Source organism: Phyllostomus discolor, chromosome 3 (assembly GCF_004126475.2).
Source record: "Phyllostomus discolor isolate MPI-MPIP mPhyDis1 chromosome 3, mPhyDis1.pri.v3, whole genome shotgun sequence".
Lineage (NCBI taxonomy): Eukaryota > Metazoa > Chordata > Mammalia > Chiroptera > Phyllostomidae > Phyllostomus > Phyllostomus discolor.
Window position 1 is genome coordinate 200,328,552 of NC_040905.2, and position 20,074 is coordinate 200,348,625.

Consider the following 20,074-nt stretch of genomic DNA (forward strand, 5'->3'; position numbering starts at 1 on the left):
TAATTACAATCTATCCTTATCTATTCCGTAGGTTCCCCATTGGACTTTTCCTTCTGAACTGTTAGACCTGCCTGAGTTACGGCCTGCATGTGAGCCCAGTGAAATCGTGGCTCTTTAAAAATTGTCTCTGCTTCAGATGCCTCAGTGATTCACATGGGCTTCCCACTCCTCGAAAAAGAACAGAGTCTAGTCAGGGATTTTGAAGCCAGAGAACTAGAAACAAAAAGAAGGAAAAGGAAGGGGTAAGGGAGAAGTGAAATGGACCTGGTTGCTTTTGTTGTTTTACCACCTTTTGCAGATTAGAGACACAGTTTTAGGTTAGTTGGAGAACATTCTGAATATACTATGTATAATTTCCTTTCCTCATAAAATGACCATGTTTGGTATATTCAGAGATGTGAACATTGAGAATAAACCCATAAAAAATTGAAATGGCTATTTTTCTCTCTTACTATAATTAGCGAGAAAGATTAGAGAGGTCTTTTTTAAAATTTATTTTCAGAGACAGTGGAAAGGAGGGAGAAAGACAGGGAGAGAAACATCAATGTGTAGTTGCCTTTCATGCACCCCCCACTGGGGACCTGACCTGCAACCCACGCATGTGCCCTGACTGAGAATCGAACTAGTAATTTTTTGGTTCACAGGTGGGCACTCAATCCACTGAGCTACACCAGTCAGGGCTAGAGAGGTCATATTTAACCATGGATTGCAATTCAATACCGTGCTCCCCCTATACCCCAAAATAGAAGGCATCTTTCACTAGGTCTTAATTTTATGATTTTCTTTTTATCCTCAACTAAACTAATGTGTGTGGACAGTATGAGAGTTTTATCTCAGCTCTTTTAATGATAAAGTTCACCAGGCCAATGTCTACTCCTAAATGGATATTCTCCTACTTTCCTGGGAGTCTGTCCTCACCTCTGACCTGAAGCAGACTGCAGCCAAGCTCTCCACTGGGAAGTCCCTTCAGCCACACCAGACCATGGCTGGAAAAGCGCTGCAGGCACGCGGAGAAGGCTCTGACTTGGGCATCCAAATGTGGCTTCGGGACAGTGCAGTCAGGACAAGTGCCTTGTGCACTGGCGCTGATGCTCAGGGCGTCCCTGGACCATCAGTGAGCAGAATGAATGGACAGATAAATGTGACAATATATTGTGCTGTTACGCACTAATGCTCTACCTTATGCACTCTGATTGCAGGCCAGCACTGTCTGCCTTGGCCGCCACATGCAAATCAAAAACACAATCTCTGTACTTGGTTACTGTGGAGGGAGACTCCTGTGGGACTCCACCACCCTCCAGTGCCATTGGCCTTGGGATTTGTTTCCTGCTTTCAAACAGGCAAATGGAGGAGCAATAATCCTTCTCCAGTCTTGGGCATAACCTAGGCTCACATCTAGCATCAAGTTCAGTTTAGCACCTTACTATTCAAAGCTGGTCCTCAGACCCAGGAGTTCATTTAGAATGCAGAGTCTCAGGCCTTACCCACAACCCACTAAACCACAGCCTGTATCGCAGCAGGATCTCTTAGAGATCTGTATGCACTTGAGAGTTTGAGAAGCACTAGCGTGAGTCATGTGTATTCAGTTCTGGCTATAAATAGACATATGGAAAATCCCCACTTTTCGATAAGATTTTCAAGTATAATGTTGATAGCTGTTTCTTGTTCCCCTGCACTTTGAGGATCACGTGGTTGGGGACTATATGCATGTGCACGTGCCCACGCTGCATGGAGGCTGTAGGGTAGAGAACAGGGAAGACCTTGAGTCTTGGCTCCATCATTTTACTGATGTATGACATTGGATACCACACCTCACCTCTCTAAACTTCAATTTTCTCATGTAAAAAGTATGACAGTCCACCTGCTCTGTTCACTTGTGCCATGGGAGAAATCTCTCTCCATACTCCTCAAAGACAGGCTTTGAAAAATAAAGAAAAAATAGTTTTACACTATCAATCATGTATAAGGATATTGAGAAATGCCCAGAGGGTGTGATGAGTTGATGAGAAGGAAAGGAAATCAGGAGAGGGAGTCGGTGAGCAAGACTCATGTGCAGACAGAGCAGTAGGGCTTACTGGTTAACCATCATTCTGCCAATTTAGATGCGCCACTTCTAATCTATATGGTAAATACTATCCTGGAGGTGGAAGATGAACGCACTTCTGGAACTTGTGGATCTGGGCCCAGGCCCATTATGACGTCCCACACAAGACACACGGTCATCTAAGTCCCACCTTTCTAATTAGATGCATTTCACTGTGGACCATTCAGATCGAACAAAGAGGATACCCTCTAGGACACATCTAGGTGATCCAACATATCGATTGGCAAGATCATGTCTTTCCAAAGGCTGGATTAACACCCCACACAGAGGTGACCCCAGGCTGCTGTCCATTCTCCCCCGACGACAGAGCTGTATACCCCAAGAGACGCAGAGCATGAAGCGCTGTGTTTCTGTTCCTGCCCTGGGCATTTCACCAAAGCACTGTATTCACCAAAACATGCGCTGGCTGGAGGAAGTGGTGAGGATGACCATGGCTCCGGTCCAGAGGTGAGTTTTGGGGGAAATACAACAACAACAAAGTCTTCCTCTACTGTATGTGTCTGGAAATGGGGGTAGGGGTGGGGAGATACCATTGAAGGAAGAGAAAACAATATTTACTGAGAGCCTACTGTGTCCAGGACCTTTGCTTATTAGCCCGTTAAATCTTCACCACAGACTTCTGAGGATATTTTGAGGTGAAACCTATTTTCACAGTTGGGGATCTTGAGGTTGAGAAAGGTTAAGAGATTTTTCCAAAGCCACGTAGCTGGGAAATGACTGATGTGTAACTTGGACCCTATTACTTTTCATGGCTGCACCCTGACACCCTGAGTTGGGTCCCAGCCATGAAAGGGGTCAAGTTCCTGCAGAATCGTGCACATGGGAGTGGCCTTTGCCCAAGGTTTTTTCTAAGTTATTGATGCAGCAGCCTCCTACAGCACCTGAGTCCTTCCTGTCTGCAGAAAACGGGGACAGTGCAGGTGTCAGTCTCACTTAATCACCACGGCACCACCAGCCATTGGGGATTACGGTTACTCTTGCTAATCTAGTTCATGAACTAGCGTGCCTAAGGTCACAGAGTTGACAAGTAGCAAACTAGGACTCGAACTCTAACGCCGGGCATTTTAGACACAAGGTCAGGATATCCCTACCTTGCTGGATAATGTGAGGCTCCAGGGAATCCAGTGAAAATCACTCTCCTGGTCTCCTAAACTGGGGGAAAAAATCACTGATATGTCTTGGTGCAGCCCCACGTGGTCGGCAGAGGAGGAACGGCTTTGTGAAGCCCCTGGCCACAGGGTTTGAGAAGAAAGAGAAGAAACGAGTGCTGTGTTCTCTCTTGAAAGCTCTCAGAATTTTTGTAAGTTCTGCCTGAACCTTAATTTAAAGAAAAGGCAACAGAAACCAGAAGGGGAGAATGGCCGAGGGCAATAGAGCAGGAAGTGGCAGGACAGGAGTGGAGACAGCTTTCTGCTTCCGCGGCCTACGGTGCACCGGACACGTGGGGCTTCACTCCCACACACGGTGCCAGGAAACCCCGGGGCAATGGAGACACAGAAGAAAGGTTCTTCTGCAGCCAGCCCGAGTCAGAACCTAGGGAGAATCGCCCCTTAACTCCTGTGATTCAGCCTCCAACTTCTGTCCTGGGTCCACTTCTAAGATCTCCTCAGTGGTCCCCCTAAAAGGTAGCAAAAATAGCTGTGGCTCCAGGTAGCAAATTGAGGATTTTGGCAAGAGCTAGAATATTACTGCACAGAGCGGCTTGGGAATAGTCTTGGAAACTGAAAGCTAATGCCACTATTAATTAGCAATCTCTCCACCACCAGCCTTCTTTGCTTTCCCTTGTTACAATAAGATCATGGTAATACTGCAAAAAACCCAGGCCTGAGAGTGCAGAAAAACAGTTTCTAGGTCTGACTCTGCCATTAATTGTTTATGAGCCTTGGCCTTGACATTACCATTTGTAGAGTGTAGAAGTTGGATCCTGTGTCTTTAAGCCTTCAGTGTGGAGATAGCCAGTACAGCCCAACGTACTAGAAGGTGGAATCCTGGCTTATTTATTTACTAGCTATATGATTTTAGGTAATTTACATAAACATTGTGAGCCTCAGGCATCTCATCTGCAAAACGGGTTGGGTGTTCTCTACAAAATATTCCCCAAGGTTCTGCCATCTATAAAGTCTATGGTTATTTGGGAATTAAGTGAGGAAATTGACAAAAAGAGAACAAAGGTCATCCTACAGCTTTCAGAGGTGGTCATACGGAGGTGGAAGATGCTGGAAGCCGGGCAGGCACCCTGCTAAAGGGCTTTGTTATTAGACCCATGGGCTAGCAGCGTTTAGTAAATGGTATTGATGTCCTACACATTTCTGGGTCTCTGCTTCTCAACACATGATAGGACTGAATGTCCCTGATCAACCTTTTGAGGGGCGCTGTGACCATGAGACTGGATTAGACCAATGAACTGCAAGTGGACTGTCATCTCTATGGGGAAGTGAGGAGAGCCAAGTGTCTTTCCCATTATTACAGAGTCCGCTGAAGCACACGAGGCTGATTCTTCTGTGCACCTTGATTCCCAAATACCATAATGTGTGGGGTGCATGGTATGAGTAACACACATGCCCTTGTCTGGGAAGCTACCAAGGTTTTGAAGTGGTCTGTTATCAGGCATTACCTAATACATTCTGGTTGCTACATCTATTTTCTTGTTTTGTTTGTGTTTTTTTGTAAAGCTAAGTTGTTAAGGCTCCTTTGCAATAGGTATTGGAAAGATTAAATGAGAGAATATAAGGATGGGGTACAGGATCTGGCACATAAAAAATTGTACACATGGCTAAAGGTGGGGGGAGGAAGAGACAGAAGAGAGAGAGAGAAAAAGGATCCAGAAGCAGCAAGTACAACTATCTCCCAAGAAGGCACTAGGAAAAAAAAACAAAGCTTTGGAGGCCACTTAATAAGATGGGCCTGAGCATCTTATTGCTGCAGGACTCAGGACCTGCAGCTAGGGAACAGGTAGTGTCACTGGCAAAAGCCAACCTTCCTTAAATCCTTATAGAAAGCTCTTTGCCAGGTGTGGGTTGGTGGTGCCTTCACCTGAAATCACATGTCTTACCCCAAACTGTCTGCTTATGCTGTTCAATATGCACATTGGAGGAACAGACCTGATTGAAAAGTGCCGTCCTAGCAAATCTTTCATGAGCTCCTTATGCTTTCTGTAGGTCATTCTTGAAGACTCATGAGCAAATATCAGCTGCAGGCAGAACTGCCTTATTTTTGATAGGGCTTTCGCAAAACCTACCGTTCTAATTTGTTCAGCCCTATTCCCAAGCAACTTCACCTCGCTGCAATTTCTGAGACTCCAGGCTCAATAATAGTTCTTGCCTGATGTTTATCTAAATCCAGGCAATCTATTACCAAAGCTGACCTTTCTTTCTTACAGGAATGAGGTAGGATGGATGAGGATGGGGAGGGGAGGAAGTCAAAATCAAATAAATTTTAAAAAATCAAACACTACCAGACTTTGATGAGTTCATCTCACACCAACAGCCTGCCCATTCCCTCACTGATCAAGAGCTCAGGGGAGGGGATTCTGATAGTGACCCTGCATTGTCACTCAGAACAACACAGGGCAGCGAAATGGATTAGTGCCCGCAAAGCCGAGTATCACTTACTGGGCTCAGAGGCAATTCGGAAGTGTGGTCTTTGACTCTTCACATTTCCACAGAACCCAACAGTTTACTAAAGGCTTTGATGTCCATTCATCTCCAGCTGAACTTGATTCCTAATCCAGGGCTCCTCCTGGCACCAGCCAGCCTCTTAAAACAACCCTCATTCCTTCCTGAGAATAAATTCCCTTGTGACTGTAGTATGAACAGTGGGTCTTTTTTCTCTATCATTGCAGGTCTCTCCTTGAACCCTCCTTTCTTTCACTCTCTTCCAAACCTTTCCCCATCTGTCCCCTCATCTCTTTAACCCTGTCCCCACTCTACACTGCTTTAATTCTTTCTGTGCTCATCCTTCTCTCTTCCTGTCACTCAGGGTCTTGCCAAATGCCTCCTCTATCTTGGTCTCTCTCTCCAGGGCTCTGAGTTGTCTGACTGCTTCTCTTTATCACCCTCGCCCTGCCTCTACCTTTTTGTGTGCATCTCTTAGTGATTGCTACCCTTCATCTTCATGCACGGTGGCTAGCTGGTAACTACTGGACTCGTCAGAGCTCTAAACATCTCTACGCGCTCATCTCCAGAGACAGGCTGCAGCCTGCATGGGGCAACCTGTTGAGGTGGCCAGGAAGGGATCATTGCAGAATCTTGCTTCTGGAGGTGCCTCTGCTCAGATCCCTCCTCAGTTAGGAATCTGACATCTTTCCATGGCACCTGGTCTTCCCTCTCTGAGACAGCAGGGATAAACCAGGCATCTCTTTTCACCACATGCAACTAACGGGTATTTAGAAGTTATATATATGCATCCCTTACGATACAACCTGAAACCAAAAAAAAAACTGGTTTGGGAGTCACAAACACTACCTTTTAGTCTCTGAGGCACCCCAAATCGTGATGAGCATTGGACAAGTTATATTCTTTCCTGGGCCTCAGTTTCTCCATCTGTACCGCAAGAAGTTAGTTCTGAACTAGTTAAACTTTAAGTGCTTGCCCAGTTTGGAAACTTGGAATGTAAGATTTTTTGAGAAGCAGAAATCCAGGTTGCTTTTTTGGAGATTCAAGCGAGGACACGAGAATGCAGACCAGTCTTCTCTCAGCAGTTGCGGGGTGTGGGGATCTGGGCAGGGGCAGGGGCAGGGAGAAGAACAAAGCAGAGTTGTAGCTGTCACACAGGAGACTCTTTAGCTGGTGGGAAGTTTGAAATCCCGAGCCAGAAAGTTGTCAGGAAATGAGGCATATGGCAGGCCAGCTGGTGGGGTGCCTGCCGGCTACTCTGGAGGGCTACACTAGAGATTACTTGAAGAAGAGAGGGAAAAGAGGAAAAGAAGGGGAGAAATGACAACTGCCTTTGATGCTGAAAACTTTGCAGGACTAATTTCTTGAACTTGGAGGACAAAGTAGCTGCAGACACCCCCAATCCTCCCCTGACCCCCATGCCCTCCCTGTCTGGGGCTCATGAAAGGAGACTTGAAAGAAATATATGTAGACTCATCAGAAGCTGCATGGTGGAAGTCAACTGCCTTAGCATGTGGCTCCAAGAGGTGACACAGTCTGAAGATGGAAATAATTGCAAAGAACACTTAACGGAAGCCAAGGATGGCAGAGCTTAAGAGAAAGGGGCTACTCTAATACAATGGTAGTCTGGGAGGTTCTCTAAATCTTGAGGCTCTCGTCAAAGAGAAAGTGTGGTCTCTTCACTCTACTCCCCTCCACGAGCAAATCAGAGCAGACACAGACCCTGTCTACTCACAGAGACAACCTAAAACTGAATGGTTGGGAACAATGAACAGAGGGTTTGAGGCTGAATAAAAGCTCCCGATGGGATAGCATTCTGTCTGATCCTGGAGCCTCCCAGGCCAGCCTGAAGGAGCCGAGCTCCCTACTGCTGAGCAGTGTGTCCGTAGTGGGAAGGCACGCACTCCAGGCCATCAGGAGACCCGCGATCATGGGCTTGCTCCGCAGTGACATGCTCTGTGGCCTTCACCAAGCCCCTTCACATATAAAACGAGATCCTTGGATTCCACGAAGCCCCTTTTCAATCTAGCATCTCACAACCCAATGTGGGTCCTCCTTTTGGACCAAGCTAATCTTCACACAGAGAATGAGAGCTAGTGCCTTTGATCGTTTATCACATGGAGTCACTCTGGAAGCCGTTGTGGAAAATCAAACTATATAAAATATACACTGTGCCTAGCATCTGATAAAAACATCCCTTTTTTAAAAAAAGATTTTATTTTATTTATTTTTAGAGAGGGAAGGGAGGGAGAAAGAGAGAGAGAGAAACATCAATGTGGGGTTGCTGGGGGTCATGGCCTGCAACCTAGGCATGTACCCTGACTGGGAATCGAACCTGTGACACTTTGGTTCACAGCCTGCGCTCAATCCATTAAGCTACGTCAGCCAGGGCTAAAAACATCCCTTTTTAAACAGGAGGCAGGGAGACTGCTTGTCACATGTGGGACCAGGATTTGGACCCAAGTCAGTCTGGAGATCTGTTCCCTCGACTGTCCCTCCTGCGTATCCGTATGCCTGGGGTTCTGTGGGCTCCTTCCTGGATGGGAAAATGCCCTTACGGCTCTTCTCTGTCTTCAGACTCCAGTTCACAGGCCTCATCTTCTAAGAAGCCCTTTATCAGTGAACTGGTTGCATTTTTATACCCCTATAATGAACTATCATAAAAAGAAAATAAAAGAAACACTCCCATTTACAATTGCATCAAAAAATACCTAGGAAAACATTTAACCAAGGAGGTAAAAGATCAGTGCTCAAGAATTCTAAGACACTGAGGAAGGTAATGGAAATAGATACATATGAATGGAAGCATACAACATGGTCACAGGTAAGAAGAGTTAGTACCACGAAAATGTCCATACCACCCAAAGCAATCTACTGATTCAAGATAATCTCTATCAAAATACCAATGGTGTTTTTCACAGAACTCGAACAAAGAATCCAAAAGTTTATATGGAACCACAACTTATTCCTTGTAATTCCTTTTGAAAGTCTTCACACAGGAACCCTCTGGAAACCACTGGCATTCCTTGGAACACCACACTGCAAATTAAATTTTCAGACATTTTTTTTCAATACCACATGTTATCTGCAAGCTTGTAAATTCCTTTCTCAAAGGCAAGGGACAATTTCTTTAATTTTTTTTTTCTTTTGGGTCTCACATAGCACTATTCTATCTATCATGATACTAAAGACAGTTTCAGAGATTTTGTTTTTAAAATACTGTAGAAAACTAGTACTTTACAATCTCCGTATTGAGTAGTTCATCCAGATTGTCCTTAAATTTCTCTGAGAGTTTTTCCAATAAGGTAGCATTCCGCCTCTGCTTGAGCATCTGAGTAGTACAAAGCAATTCGCTGGAAATTGGAGGGCTTGACTCTGCCACTAAATTGCTGTGTGGCTGCCAATCACTCCATCACCCTTGCTTCCTTCTTCAACCTTACCCTTTTGCCTGCAACTGCTCACTGGACTTTGTCCATTATACCTCACAACTATCTGCCAATATTCCTTTTTACCTTCAATAGTATTCCCATCATCCTGCTTGAAGTTACCAACAGTCTCGTGTGGCTTCAGTAACAGCCACCTAACTGACCCTCCATTTCACTCTTTCCCACCCCGCCCTCTCCTCAGTCTCCTTCCCAAGCAGCCACCGTGAGGCTGAGAAATACAGTGCAATCCTCACATGCTCTCCTCTCTTAAGCATTTAAGAGTCCTCCCGTTTGCTATGAGAATAAAGACCAGGCCTGCAAGACTCCCATAATCAGCCACTGCTTACTGCTTGGGCTTCCCCTCCTACCTTGCTTTCCTCATTTGCTCAGCCGTAACCTCACCAGACTTCATTCCCTGAAGTCAACCGATTTGATTTTTCCTTCTTAGAATATCTGTCTCTGCTTGGAGCCTTTTCCAAGGCTAACCCCCACGCCTCTTCCAGGTGTTAGTTAAATAACTACTTCATCTGCAAAGTAGACTCCAAAGCCTCATTATTGTTCTCTAGTCCAACAGATGTGCTCCTTCTACTCTCTAAACTAAATTAGATCCCGCTGTTAATTGCTTTCTTGGAACCCATAACTTAACTGCATCGTACCTACCTACCACAAATTAATTGAATGCAGAAGATCACGATTACACATACCTGCGCACACACACGCACGCACACACACACAATACCTAGCATCACAGGGTACGGGGTCATTTTCCTCTCATTTTCCATTGTATCCCACCCAAGTAACCAGCATGGTACCTGGGACATATGAGATGCTCAAAGAGCATGTGATACCTACATAGGTGAATGACTTTAGGGAATTCACAGTTCCATTCTAGTTCTCTGAAATTGGAGATAATGAGGTGTGTTGAATTAGAGGACAAGAGCAAGCCTTTGGAGTCAGCAAGACTCACATCTCTCTCGGTAGATGGTGACCTTGAGAAAATCACTTTACCTCTCTGGTGTTAACTTTTCTGTTGTAAAATGAAGGTCATGGTGCCTCAAAGGGTTTTATTAATGCAGTTTAAATGGCATTCTCCTGGCCCCCTCACTTCCTGGAAGGGGGATTTGGGAATGTCACTTAACATTTCCATTTCTTATCTGTATGAAGGGGATAATAATAGCCCCTGCTTCCTCAGACCCTTTTGAGGATTACATAAAATAATGGATTACACGTGCTTAGAATGCCCTCAGTATGTGTTGAAGAAATGTTAGTGGCTATTATTGTTCTTGTTATTATTATTATTATTATAAAAGCCTGATATATAGTAATTCTTAATAAATAGTAGCTAGTATTACCACCCCTACTGCAATGACCACTGTTAATAATTAGATGATGGAATAAGGATGGTGATTACTGTGATGTTTCTTATTAGTTCTGATTTCTGTTGATATAACCTCAAATGGTGGGGAGAACCGTGCTTTGTGATAATATCCCATCATGTATTCATGCAAAGCTGTCTAAAAGTATCATTTTGTTTTTTTAAAAAAGCAACTTCTTATACATGGAACAATTCTTCCCACTCTACCATATTATGGCTCTTCAAATTCTGAGGCATGAATACATCCCACCCAAGGTCTTTCTTCTCCAGATACAATAGCTCCAGCTTCTTCAACTCTCCCAGGAAGCCGTTTGCAACGGGACTGCCTGTCTAATCTTCATGCAATTTGGCCGGCCCAGTCCCCGTTCTGTCTATTCTCATAAGAGAGCAGTCTCATCTTTTAATTTCTCATATGCCCCTGCATTTGTTAACAGGGAGACAGGTCCTTGACATATTGTTGAGGGGGAAAAAAAGCAATATCTAAACAGCTTTACTGAGTTTGGTGTGCATGTGTGTGCATGCAGAATGTGCAGATAGAGAGGAAGAGGGGGAGAGAGGGCTGTTTTAAGAATGTTCAAGAAAATGTTAATTCTGTGTATTTATGGGTGAGGGTAATTTTATTTTCCACTTTGTTAAATGTCTTTCTTTTTGTACTGCTTGAATAGTCTACACAGGACACCTCTTTTGTAATAGACTGAAAGATTAATTATTTTTTAAAAAATCCATGAACTGTACTTACAGGATGATTTAATATTAAATTTAAAAATATACGCACAAAGTTAGAAAAATGGGATAAATAAGGGCTAGATTGGTAGAAAAGGAACCTCATGGAGTGAATTGCTCTAACTTCTGACACCTCATGGGTATAGGCATCAGCGAGTGTGGGAGATGCTTGCCAGTGTAAGAAGACTCTATTCAGTGGGGCCCATGGCTCCTCCCCCACCCATATTTTGGGTCAGTAACTCAACCAATGAAGTGCAAGTGTCTTCCCCATACCTAAAGGTCATCTGGAAGACTTGGCCTTGGTTCACATGCTGGGTCCGGTTGTTGTAACCATGTAGCATCTCTCCAAAGAGGGTGTCGTTGAATTTGGAGTCAGGTTTGAGGCACTTGGGGCCCTCGCAGACATCTGAGAGCATTAGGCAGGATTTTCCATCAGGAGCCAGCTTGTACTCCTCCACACAACTGCGTGATAAAACAGAGCCGAGAGTTAGCTCCGTGTGCTGGGTGTCCCCACTGGAGGTGACCTAAAACCAAAGCCTCCTTTGCCTGCAAAACAGGTCAGAGTTTAGAAAGGGAGACAGCTATTCTGGCTGGAGTCTATCTAGGACACAGGTGTCTTGAGAAAAGCACATTAATCCTGTAAATTGGTAAATTCAAGGAAAGTCATTTGTGACATTTTGGCGGAGTTGAGGGGGAAACCAGAGTGCACATCCCTGCACAAAGCAAATTTAAAAACTGTTTTCCATGAAATACACAGACTTTAAAAAGCATGACAGACCAATTCACTGGGAATTATCAACTAGTTCCTCAAACCAGAATCTATTCCCAGTGAATCTGTCGACAGAGGCTGAAGACAATGGCAAAAACAAGGTTTTTATTGTGCTTGCAGCTCCGAGGTGATCCTTCCAGGACCACTGACAGTGCGCACACAGCTGCTGCTGTTTCTGTTCAATTAGCTACGTTAGCAGCCTCTGCTGGTCTGTAACTACCCAAGCCTGACAGCAGACGGGCCCTTTGAGGCAGGATGGGCTCCTCGATGGACCAAACAGGCAGCTGAATGGGATGTGGAAACAATACTTGCAATTTTGAGGTTTGCAGTGGGAAAAAAAATCTCTCAAAGAGGCATGGGGAGAAAGGAGGAAGCAGAAAAACTGGTCCCTGAAAAATCAACCCAGAAACTGGAATTCTTTGAGTGTTCACTTGCTCGTGGTCCTTTGCTAGGAATTAGGGATAGGGTGCACATAACAAATAAGACAAGAGCTCCACAACTGGAAAGATCTGTATAAACATCATCTTCGTTCCTTTGGACCTATCTGACCCCCAGTAAGTCATTTAACTCCTTCAATCTCATCCCTCGCATGTGAAATGGGATAGACACTCCTATTTTACCTTAATTTACTAGGGTACTAGAAGGTCTGTTGGGAGCCACCCTGCCTCGTTTCAGAAGCTGTAACCTCCAATGGCTAAGGCTGAGTCAAAAGATCTTGGGACTGTAATCCACTAAGGAGACAAAGCTTATCTTCCCCAGCAGGGGCTCCGCCTCTGCCCTCTTTACGTCACCCTGCTTGGCCCCCAGTGCATGACCAGTTAGCCAATGACAGGTAAGATTCCTCAAGAGAGGGACAACCTAAAACAGGCATGGCGAGAAGGGGCCATCAGGGAAAGACTTGAGGGACTATAGAAAAAGGGGGTGATGGAACCTCACCCTTCGGCTTTGACATAGCCTGAGTCCTCATTCTATCTGTAAAAAGTCTCCTAATCTCTTGGCTGCACGCATTCCCCAACTGACTTAAACCTGAAATAATGCTGGTGGTGGGTGTCACCCTGTGCTGGAAAGGGCAGGTTCCCCTGGGCGATCAGGCCTAAGAAAGAATGCATAAAATCCTGTGAAACCTGCTTTGCTAATACCCTCAGTTTAAGTGATAAGGGTCCAAGTGTGGAATGAGCTTGTTTCCCCAACGTTTTATGGCCCTTACCTATCTGACACTGACTCAGAATAATCCCTCATAGTTCTTTGAATGTTATCTATTGTTTAATCATCACTGCCTGACAATGACTGAGCTTTGAGTATATGCCCTGTATTCCTATGCAAACTGAACCCAATAAAAGCCCATTGAGGAACAGGCTCAAGGCCCTTCTCCTTTGAGAGATTGACCACCTTTCCTCCCCAAGCAGATCATGTTTTGGTAGACTTATTCTCATATGTGAAAGATGGGGAGCCCCCCACAAAGGTCACATGATACATTGGCAGCAAAAACAATTAGAAATCGCAAGGCATTTAACAAAATAACTGCAGTAATGGTGACAATGGTGGTGTTTCTATTTATTGAGCATATAACATCCACTGGGTACTTTGCATATCTATTTTCTAACTATAAAAAAGGTCTCAGCTCTGCTCATTCCTGCTTTACACAGAAGCAGAATGAAAAGCCAAGAAATAAAGCATGTCATACCATATATGGCAAAGCTGGCATTCGGATTCAGATCTGTGTAACAACCAAGGCATCTTTTCCTACTCTTGTTTCTCCAAATCCAGTTGTTTCTATTTGCAAGATATGACCCTGGCAAGTCTGTTCTTGTTGGAGGCAGTAGAAAGCAGGCAGTCTCTTCTTTGCCTTTCTTCCGTGAGGTGGAGCAAAGATCTACTGAATCTGAGTCCAAAGAGTCTCAGGCACTCACATGAAAGAAGGAAGGGGCTCTGTGAGAAGGTTTGGGTAGAAAATCTTCTCAGGTTGCAAGAACCAGTAGCTGGTAGGAGAGACATAAAACCCAACTAAAGGCAGAGCTGAAAACTTGACCCAGGATCACTCCAGTGAAAAGCCAGGAACACCTCATGCATGAAGCAAGCTGTCAGTCTTTTCTTGCTCTCTTCTACCCCCCAGTTTATTGCACAGACACAGTCATTATCTTCCTAATGTTAACATGCTCTTGCCCAAAGTGCAATGGAAAGTTCTTGGAAGAAGTCCTGTCCTGGCGCCCTGGTCCAGTCTATTTTCCTTTCTTTTGCATTTGATAAATTAAAGTAACTCTCCTTTAGTAGAGTTGCAGTACAGATAAAGTGAATTATATAAACATACAGAGAACATGGCAAGTGGTTGACGAAGTCTGAATCCATCCATTTGCATCAGGAGGTTTCCAGCAAATATGAGAAATAGTTTATTAAATGGAGCTGGCTCTCAATCTTCACACACACACACACACACACACAATTACCCTTTTGTTGTAAATGATTAAGTGTTACTGAAGTCTGCAAAGTAAAATGTGGAAATTCTTCATTTCCCACTCCACATATATTCTAACTTCCTATTCCAATGGTTATCATTGTTAACTATTATGTATTCTTCCAAGTTTTATTAATGTAGTTATAGATACATATTAAATATATAGATTGATAAAATGGTCTGTCCAGGAAATATCCAACCATGTAATATGAGAAATAGAGACTTCTTATTGAAGAAGATAGAAGGTACAAGAAGCATTGTATAGAGGACAAAGATGCCTCAGTCCCCATCAAAGTTGGCACCTTGGGACTTGGCACAGTTCTCCCAATCACCATCAGCTGCCCTGTCATATTTTCCTGAATCTCACTGATGGTCTGATATCTCTTCCCTTTCAAAGGTGGTTTTAGTTTTGAGAAAAACCAGAAGTTGCAGGGCAACAAATCTGGGCTGTAGCAGGGCTGAGTCACCTGGGTGATTTGATGTTTCACCAAAAAACTCTGTACCAGACATGATGCATGAGTGGGTGGCTACATTGTCGTGATGAAGCTGCCAGTCACCAGTTGTCCATTGCTGTGGCCTTCTGAATCATCTGGGTAGTTTCCAGGGAGGAATGTTAAAGCTTAACACCAAGTTTGATGCAGACTTGTTGCTCTACTTGCTCAGTCATTTTGAATGTGATAGCCACACAGTACACATGCTCACTCAGCGGTGTCTACCACCCCCACTCACTAATACAGTGAAATTGTCATTGTTCACGCATGTGCATTCCAGTCCATTCTCCTTGGCTGCCAGGTTATATCAATGTCCCACAGACCATTCTCATTATATTAACAATGGTTGGACCTTTTCTGGACAGCATATATAGTGAGACAAGCATTTGTACCTAATACTATTTCTTAAACAACTTTTCAAATCAGAATTCATAGAGATCTATCTTTTTAATGGTTATTTGGCATTGCACAGTATAAATGTACCATAATGCTTTTAGCTAATCTTTATTGATAGGCATTTTGGTTGTTTATAGCTGTTTGCTATCACAAACAGTGCCATAATAAAGATCTCTGTACATATATCAATGCACTTGTGTGTATTTCTGTAAAAGAGATTCTTAGAAGAGGAATTGCTGGGTCAATGATTTAGGAATTTCAAAATTTTGATAGATCTTCTAAAATGACTGTCTGCAGAGACTCTACAAGTTTACAGTTCTGTCACTGATGAATGAGGGAGCCCGCTGCCCACATTTTTCATGTTCATTATGGCCAATTTGGGATGGAGGAAAATAACTCACTTACGTGTGGATTTGCATTTCCCTGATTACTGATAGGTTCATCATCTTTTCGTGCCAGAGTCATGCGCATTTCTCCTCCTGCAGACTGTCCCTGCCACGTGCTTTGACCGTTTTTTCTATTGTAATGCTTGTCTTTTTCCTCACTGGCTCATACACGTGTTGCAAATTTTGTGAATAGTTACCCTTTTCCTTCCATATATGTTGAAATTTTCTTCCAGTTGGTATTTGTATTTTAATCTTGCTTTTGACATCTTACAATCTCTCTATCGCAGTCCTTTATTGCTTCTGAAATTTGTGCAATGCGTAGGAAACTGTAAATGATGAAACAGCTTTCTGTATATTCTTCTAATACATACAGTTTTTACATCTCTAGTTATTTAATCTGTGGAATTAAATTTTGTGCATGGTAGAAGTGGCTATTTTAACTTAATTATTTTTATAATAAATAATAATTATTTGGAGGGTCCATCCTTTCACTAACTTGAAATGTTATATTGTCATACACTATATCCCTATGCATACCATGTATATACATGGTTGGAGTTTTCCATATTGGATGATCTGTATATTCCTGCAATAATTCCACCCTAGTTTAATCACTATAGCTTTATATACTATGGTTTGGATATAGCAAAGTAAGTCTCCTCCCTACCACGAACACTAATTTTCTATTCAAAGTTTTCTCACTGTTCTTACTCATTTTTCCCTTCAGATGAATTTCAGAGTGGGCTTGTCAAGTTCCATATAAAACCCTAGTGGAGTTTGGGATTGGTATGGCATTGCATTTGCACAGTAAATTGGGGGACAGTTTAATTTTTTTTCCTTGAAGAAATATGTATTGAGAGCCAACTCCATGCTGGGCACTGCTGACAACTGTGGCAGAGATGGCGTGGCCTCCGGGGTCCTCTTCCCGGATGCACTGTAGACTCCGGTTTTGAGCCTCCCGTGCAGTTGGGCTGGAGGGACCACGTGACAGGACTGTGAAGGATGGAATCTGTGCTGAAATGGTACAAGTTGCTGGCAGACCCAGCTCTTTCAAACAGCCTGTGTGTCTCTCAAGCCCTCTCTTCTCTTGCTATGACCAGCTCGGAGACCCGTTGATCTAGATGCATGCTGCAGGATGGAAGAAGGATGCCTGATCACAATGGACCTCGCATGGACACTGCACTAACCTCTGTGTGTAAGCTTCTGGTTTGGGAGGATCATTTACTAGAGCACTATAGCTTCTCTTATCCTGACTGATATAGCATCTTTACAGTTGTGAGTCTTGTAATCCAGAAAACATAGTTTGCACCTCCATTAATGAAAAGTTCCTTTAAACCCTTTACTAAAGGCATTGACTTTTGATCATAAGAATATTGCCCATATCTGGAAAAAAAAAGAATCTTGCCCATATTTTGTGGGGGGTGGTCCCTCATAGGTATTTGTGTGATGCACTATGCTCTAGAGATTACAAACATGTGTTTTAGATGCAGACTACCAGACCACCATAGTCCCGATCCTGGTTCTCTCACTTATTGACTGTGTGACCTTGGACAAAATGCTTAACCTCTCTGTACTTCCTTTGTTCACTATAAATAAGTCCTTACCTCATAGCACCACTGTTAGGATTAAAATGAGTTATGTTTGAAATACAGCATGAAAAACATATAGCTTCCATTATTACAGTCTTTTCCACTTCAGGAGTAAGATCTGTTTTCCTCTGATGTGTCCCCTCATATTTTCTAGTGAGTTATTGCTGACATTGAGCAAAGCTAGCTATTACTGATTTTTGTACATTGATTTTTCATCCTACCACACAAGGAACACATCGGTTCCAATATGTCTACAGATTTTTCTAGATGGATAAGTATGTGTTTGCCCAGTGTGGGTGTTAGAATTATGTGAGCATTTTGAATATATTAGAACGCTGTCTTTTTTACTTCCTTTCTCTAGGTTGCTTTGTGGTCTCTGGGTCACTTTCTCACAGTCTTAACCGTGGTTATCCATTCTTTGATGCTTTGGTCGGGTCTGCCTATAACACCCTGGGCTTGATGTCTTCTTTTCAATTGCAGTTCTTTAGCTCTCTTATCAGTTTATTTTATGCTATCTGTCTAGTTAGATTTTCTAGAGCATCATGACTCAAATTTGGTAATTTATATTTTCTAAGAAAATACTGCATTTTATCAAGACTTTCAAATGTATTAGTATGGAGTTGTATACAGTATCCTCATTAAATTTGTTTTATCTTCTGTGCTTCTATGGTTACGTCTCTAGTTCGTTTCTAATGTGCTTATTTACGTTCTCTGCTTCTCTCTCCTTTGAACAGGCCTTTTCATTTTATTGATGAGGCTCCTTTTGATTTTTTTTCCTATTTCATCTATCTCGGCTTTTATTTGTATTAATTCCTTCCTACTGCTGTCTTTGACTTTGTTTTGAAATTCCTGTTTGGTCCCTTGAGTTGAAGCCTTCACTTGCTTATTTGCAATCTTTCTTGTTCCTCAATAAATGCCATAGGGCTCCTGACTATGACTGTGCCCACATAGGGAGGTGGATATGCAGCCTTCCAGCTCCTGCTGCTTTTTCAAGAGATGGTGATCTGAGTCTGTGCTTTTCCTGACCCAAGAGTTACTGAGAAGGTCATCCTTTTGTAATCCACAAGTAGACAGATTCACTTGCAAGCTTGATGTTGATAATATTGGATAGTATTGCATCCTAGTCTGAGAATGCGGCATGTACAATTTCTACTTTGATGAATTTATTGAGATTTCATACCCCTAACTTAAGGAGGACACAAGGTGTCAAGTTCATATTTTGGATCTAATTAAACCTGACCTTAAACTGAGGCTGTACTACCTACCAGCCTCATAGGGTCATACATATATGACCCTGATGAAATCTGTAAACGACCCTAGGCCTCGGTGTCATAATCTATTAAATGGAAGTAATATTAATCCCTACCATAGAGCTGATGCCAGAGTTTGAGATAACTTAAAGGATAAAACAGTGTCTATCATGTAGGAGCCAGTGAATGCATCAGCTGTTGCAAAGGCTAGTGTTATTATGACTCTGCTATTATTATCTATGATTATTCTCTGATCTACTAGCCCATTGACACTTTCCAAGGAATGTAAATTTATTTGCAGTGGCTCTGGCTTCTCTCTAGATCTAGGTTTCTTAAGGTCTGCAGAGCCGCCCTTCTTTGACTCTTCTTTGTACAAAAATTTATTCATACTACATAATTGGGAACTTCTATGTGCCATTCATTGAAAATGTTATACACATACACACATGTGTAAATATACAAATGCACACACACACTTATTACACATGATGTGAATATATACACATATGTGCAAATATATACACACATATACACACTTACACACACACATATACACACATGCAAAGCTCAGCCCTGCATTCATGATTCCACAGTCCAGTATAATTTTTTTCTGTATGTGACTGATTTGCTCCTTATTACAACCTGTGGTAGACAGAATAATGGTCCACAGAAATTGTCCACATCCTAATCCCCAGAACCTGTGAATATGTTATGTTACGTGGCAAAAGGAATTTTGTAGGTATGACTAAGAATTTTGAGATGGGAAGATTATCCTGAATGATCTTGGTGAGCTCAATGTAATCATAAGGAGACTTATAAGAGCTTATAAGGTAGACAAGAGTGTTAGAGTCAGAGAATGAGATGCAACTTGGAAGTAGGAGGGAGGAAGAGGGAGGAAAGACAGAGAGAGAGAGTGAGAGAGAGAGAGAGAGAGAGAGAGAGAGAAAGAGAGACTGTGTCTCTGGCCTTGAAGTTTTGCCAATGCCTAGATTTTAGGCATTCTTATTGCCAAAGCTATAAAATAATACATCTGTGTTGTTTTAAGCCACAGAGTTTTGTGGTAATTTATCTCAGAGCCATTAGGAAACGAATGCATAACCTTCACAGAGAGGTACAGCTTCCAATTTCAGGTAAGAAAACTAAGGTGCAGAGAATTGATGGGACTTGCCCATGGAGCTATGCCGTGTCAATAGTGGTGGTAGGAACTTCACCCGGGAGTTCATATTGCAGGGCGTGGGTGTATGAGTGTGTTTGAGAGTCGTGTGTGTGCTTTTAGCCCTATTACAGCTGCAGGTTCATGGTGATTTTCCTTTGCCTAGGGGTAGGAAAGGATTCTGGCTCAGCGGGAGAGGAAGAAGAGGGGATGAGAGGCCTGGGGAAGTTAGTAAGACCCTAAGAGATGCAGGGAGGAAAAAATAGGGACTCACAAAGGCTAATGTTCCTCTCAGTTTTGAAATGTGAGCAACATGCTCCCTTAAGCCACCTTAGGGCACACGATGA

At 43.1% G+C, this 20,074-nt stretch overlaps 1 protein-coding gene across 3 annotated transcripts in view; it reads right to left on the reverse strand.

Moving 5' to 3' along the window:
• The window catches only part of ASTN2 (astrotactin 2), an 821,613-nt gene that overhangs the window by 288,401 nt on the left and 513,138 nt on the right, over nt 1–20,074 (reverse strand). For all 3 annotated transcript variants that reach the window (XM_028509080.2, XM_028509072.2, XM_028509089.2), the window contains one exon: nt 11,515–11,703. In XM_028509080.2, the coding sequence (XP_028364881.1) occupies nt 11,515–11,703 (189 nt within the window). The remainder of the gene's footprint in view (nt 1–11,514; nt 11,704–20,074) is intronic.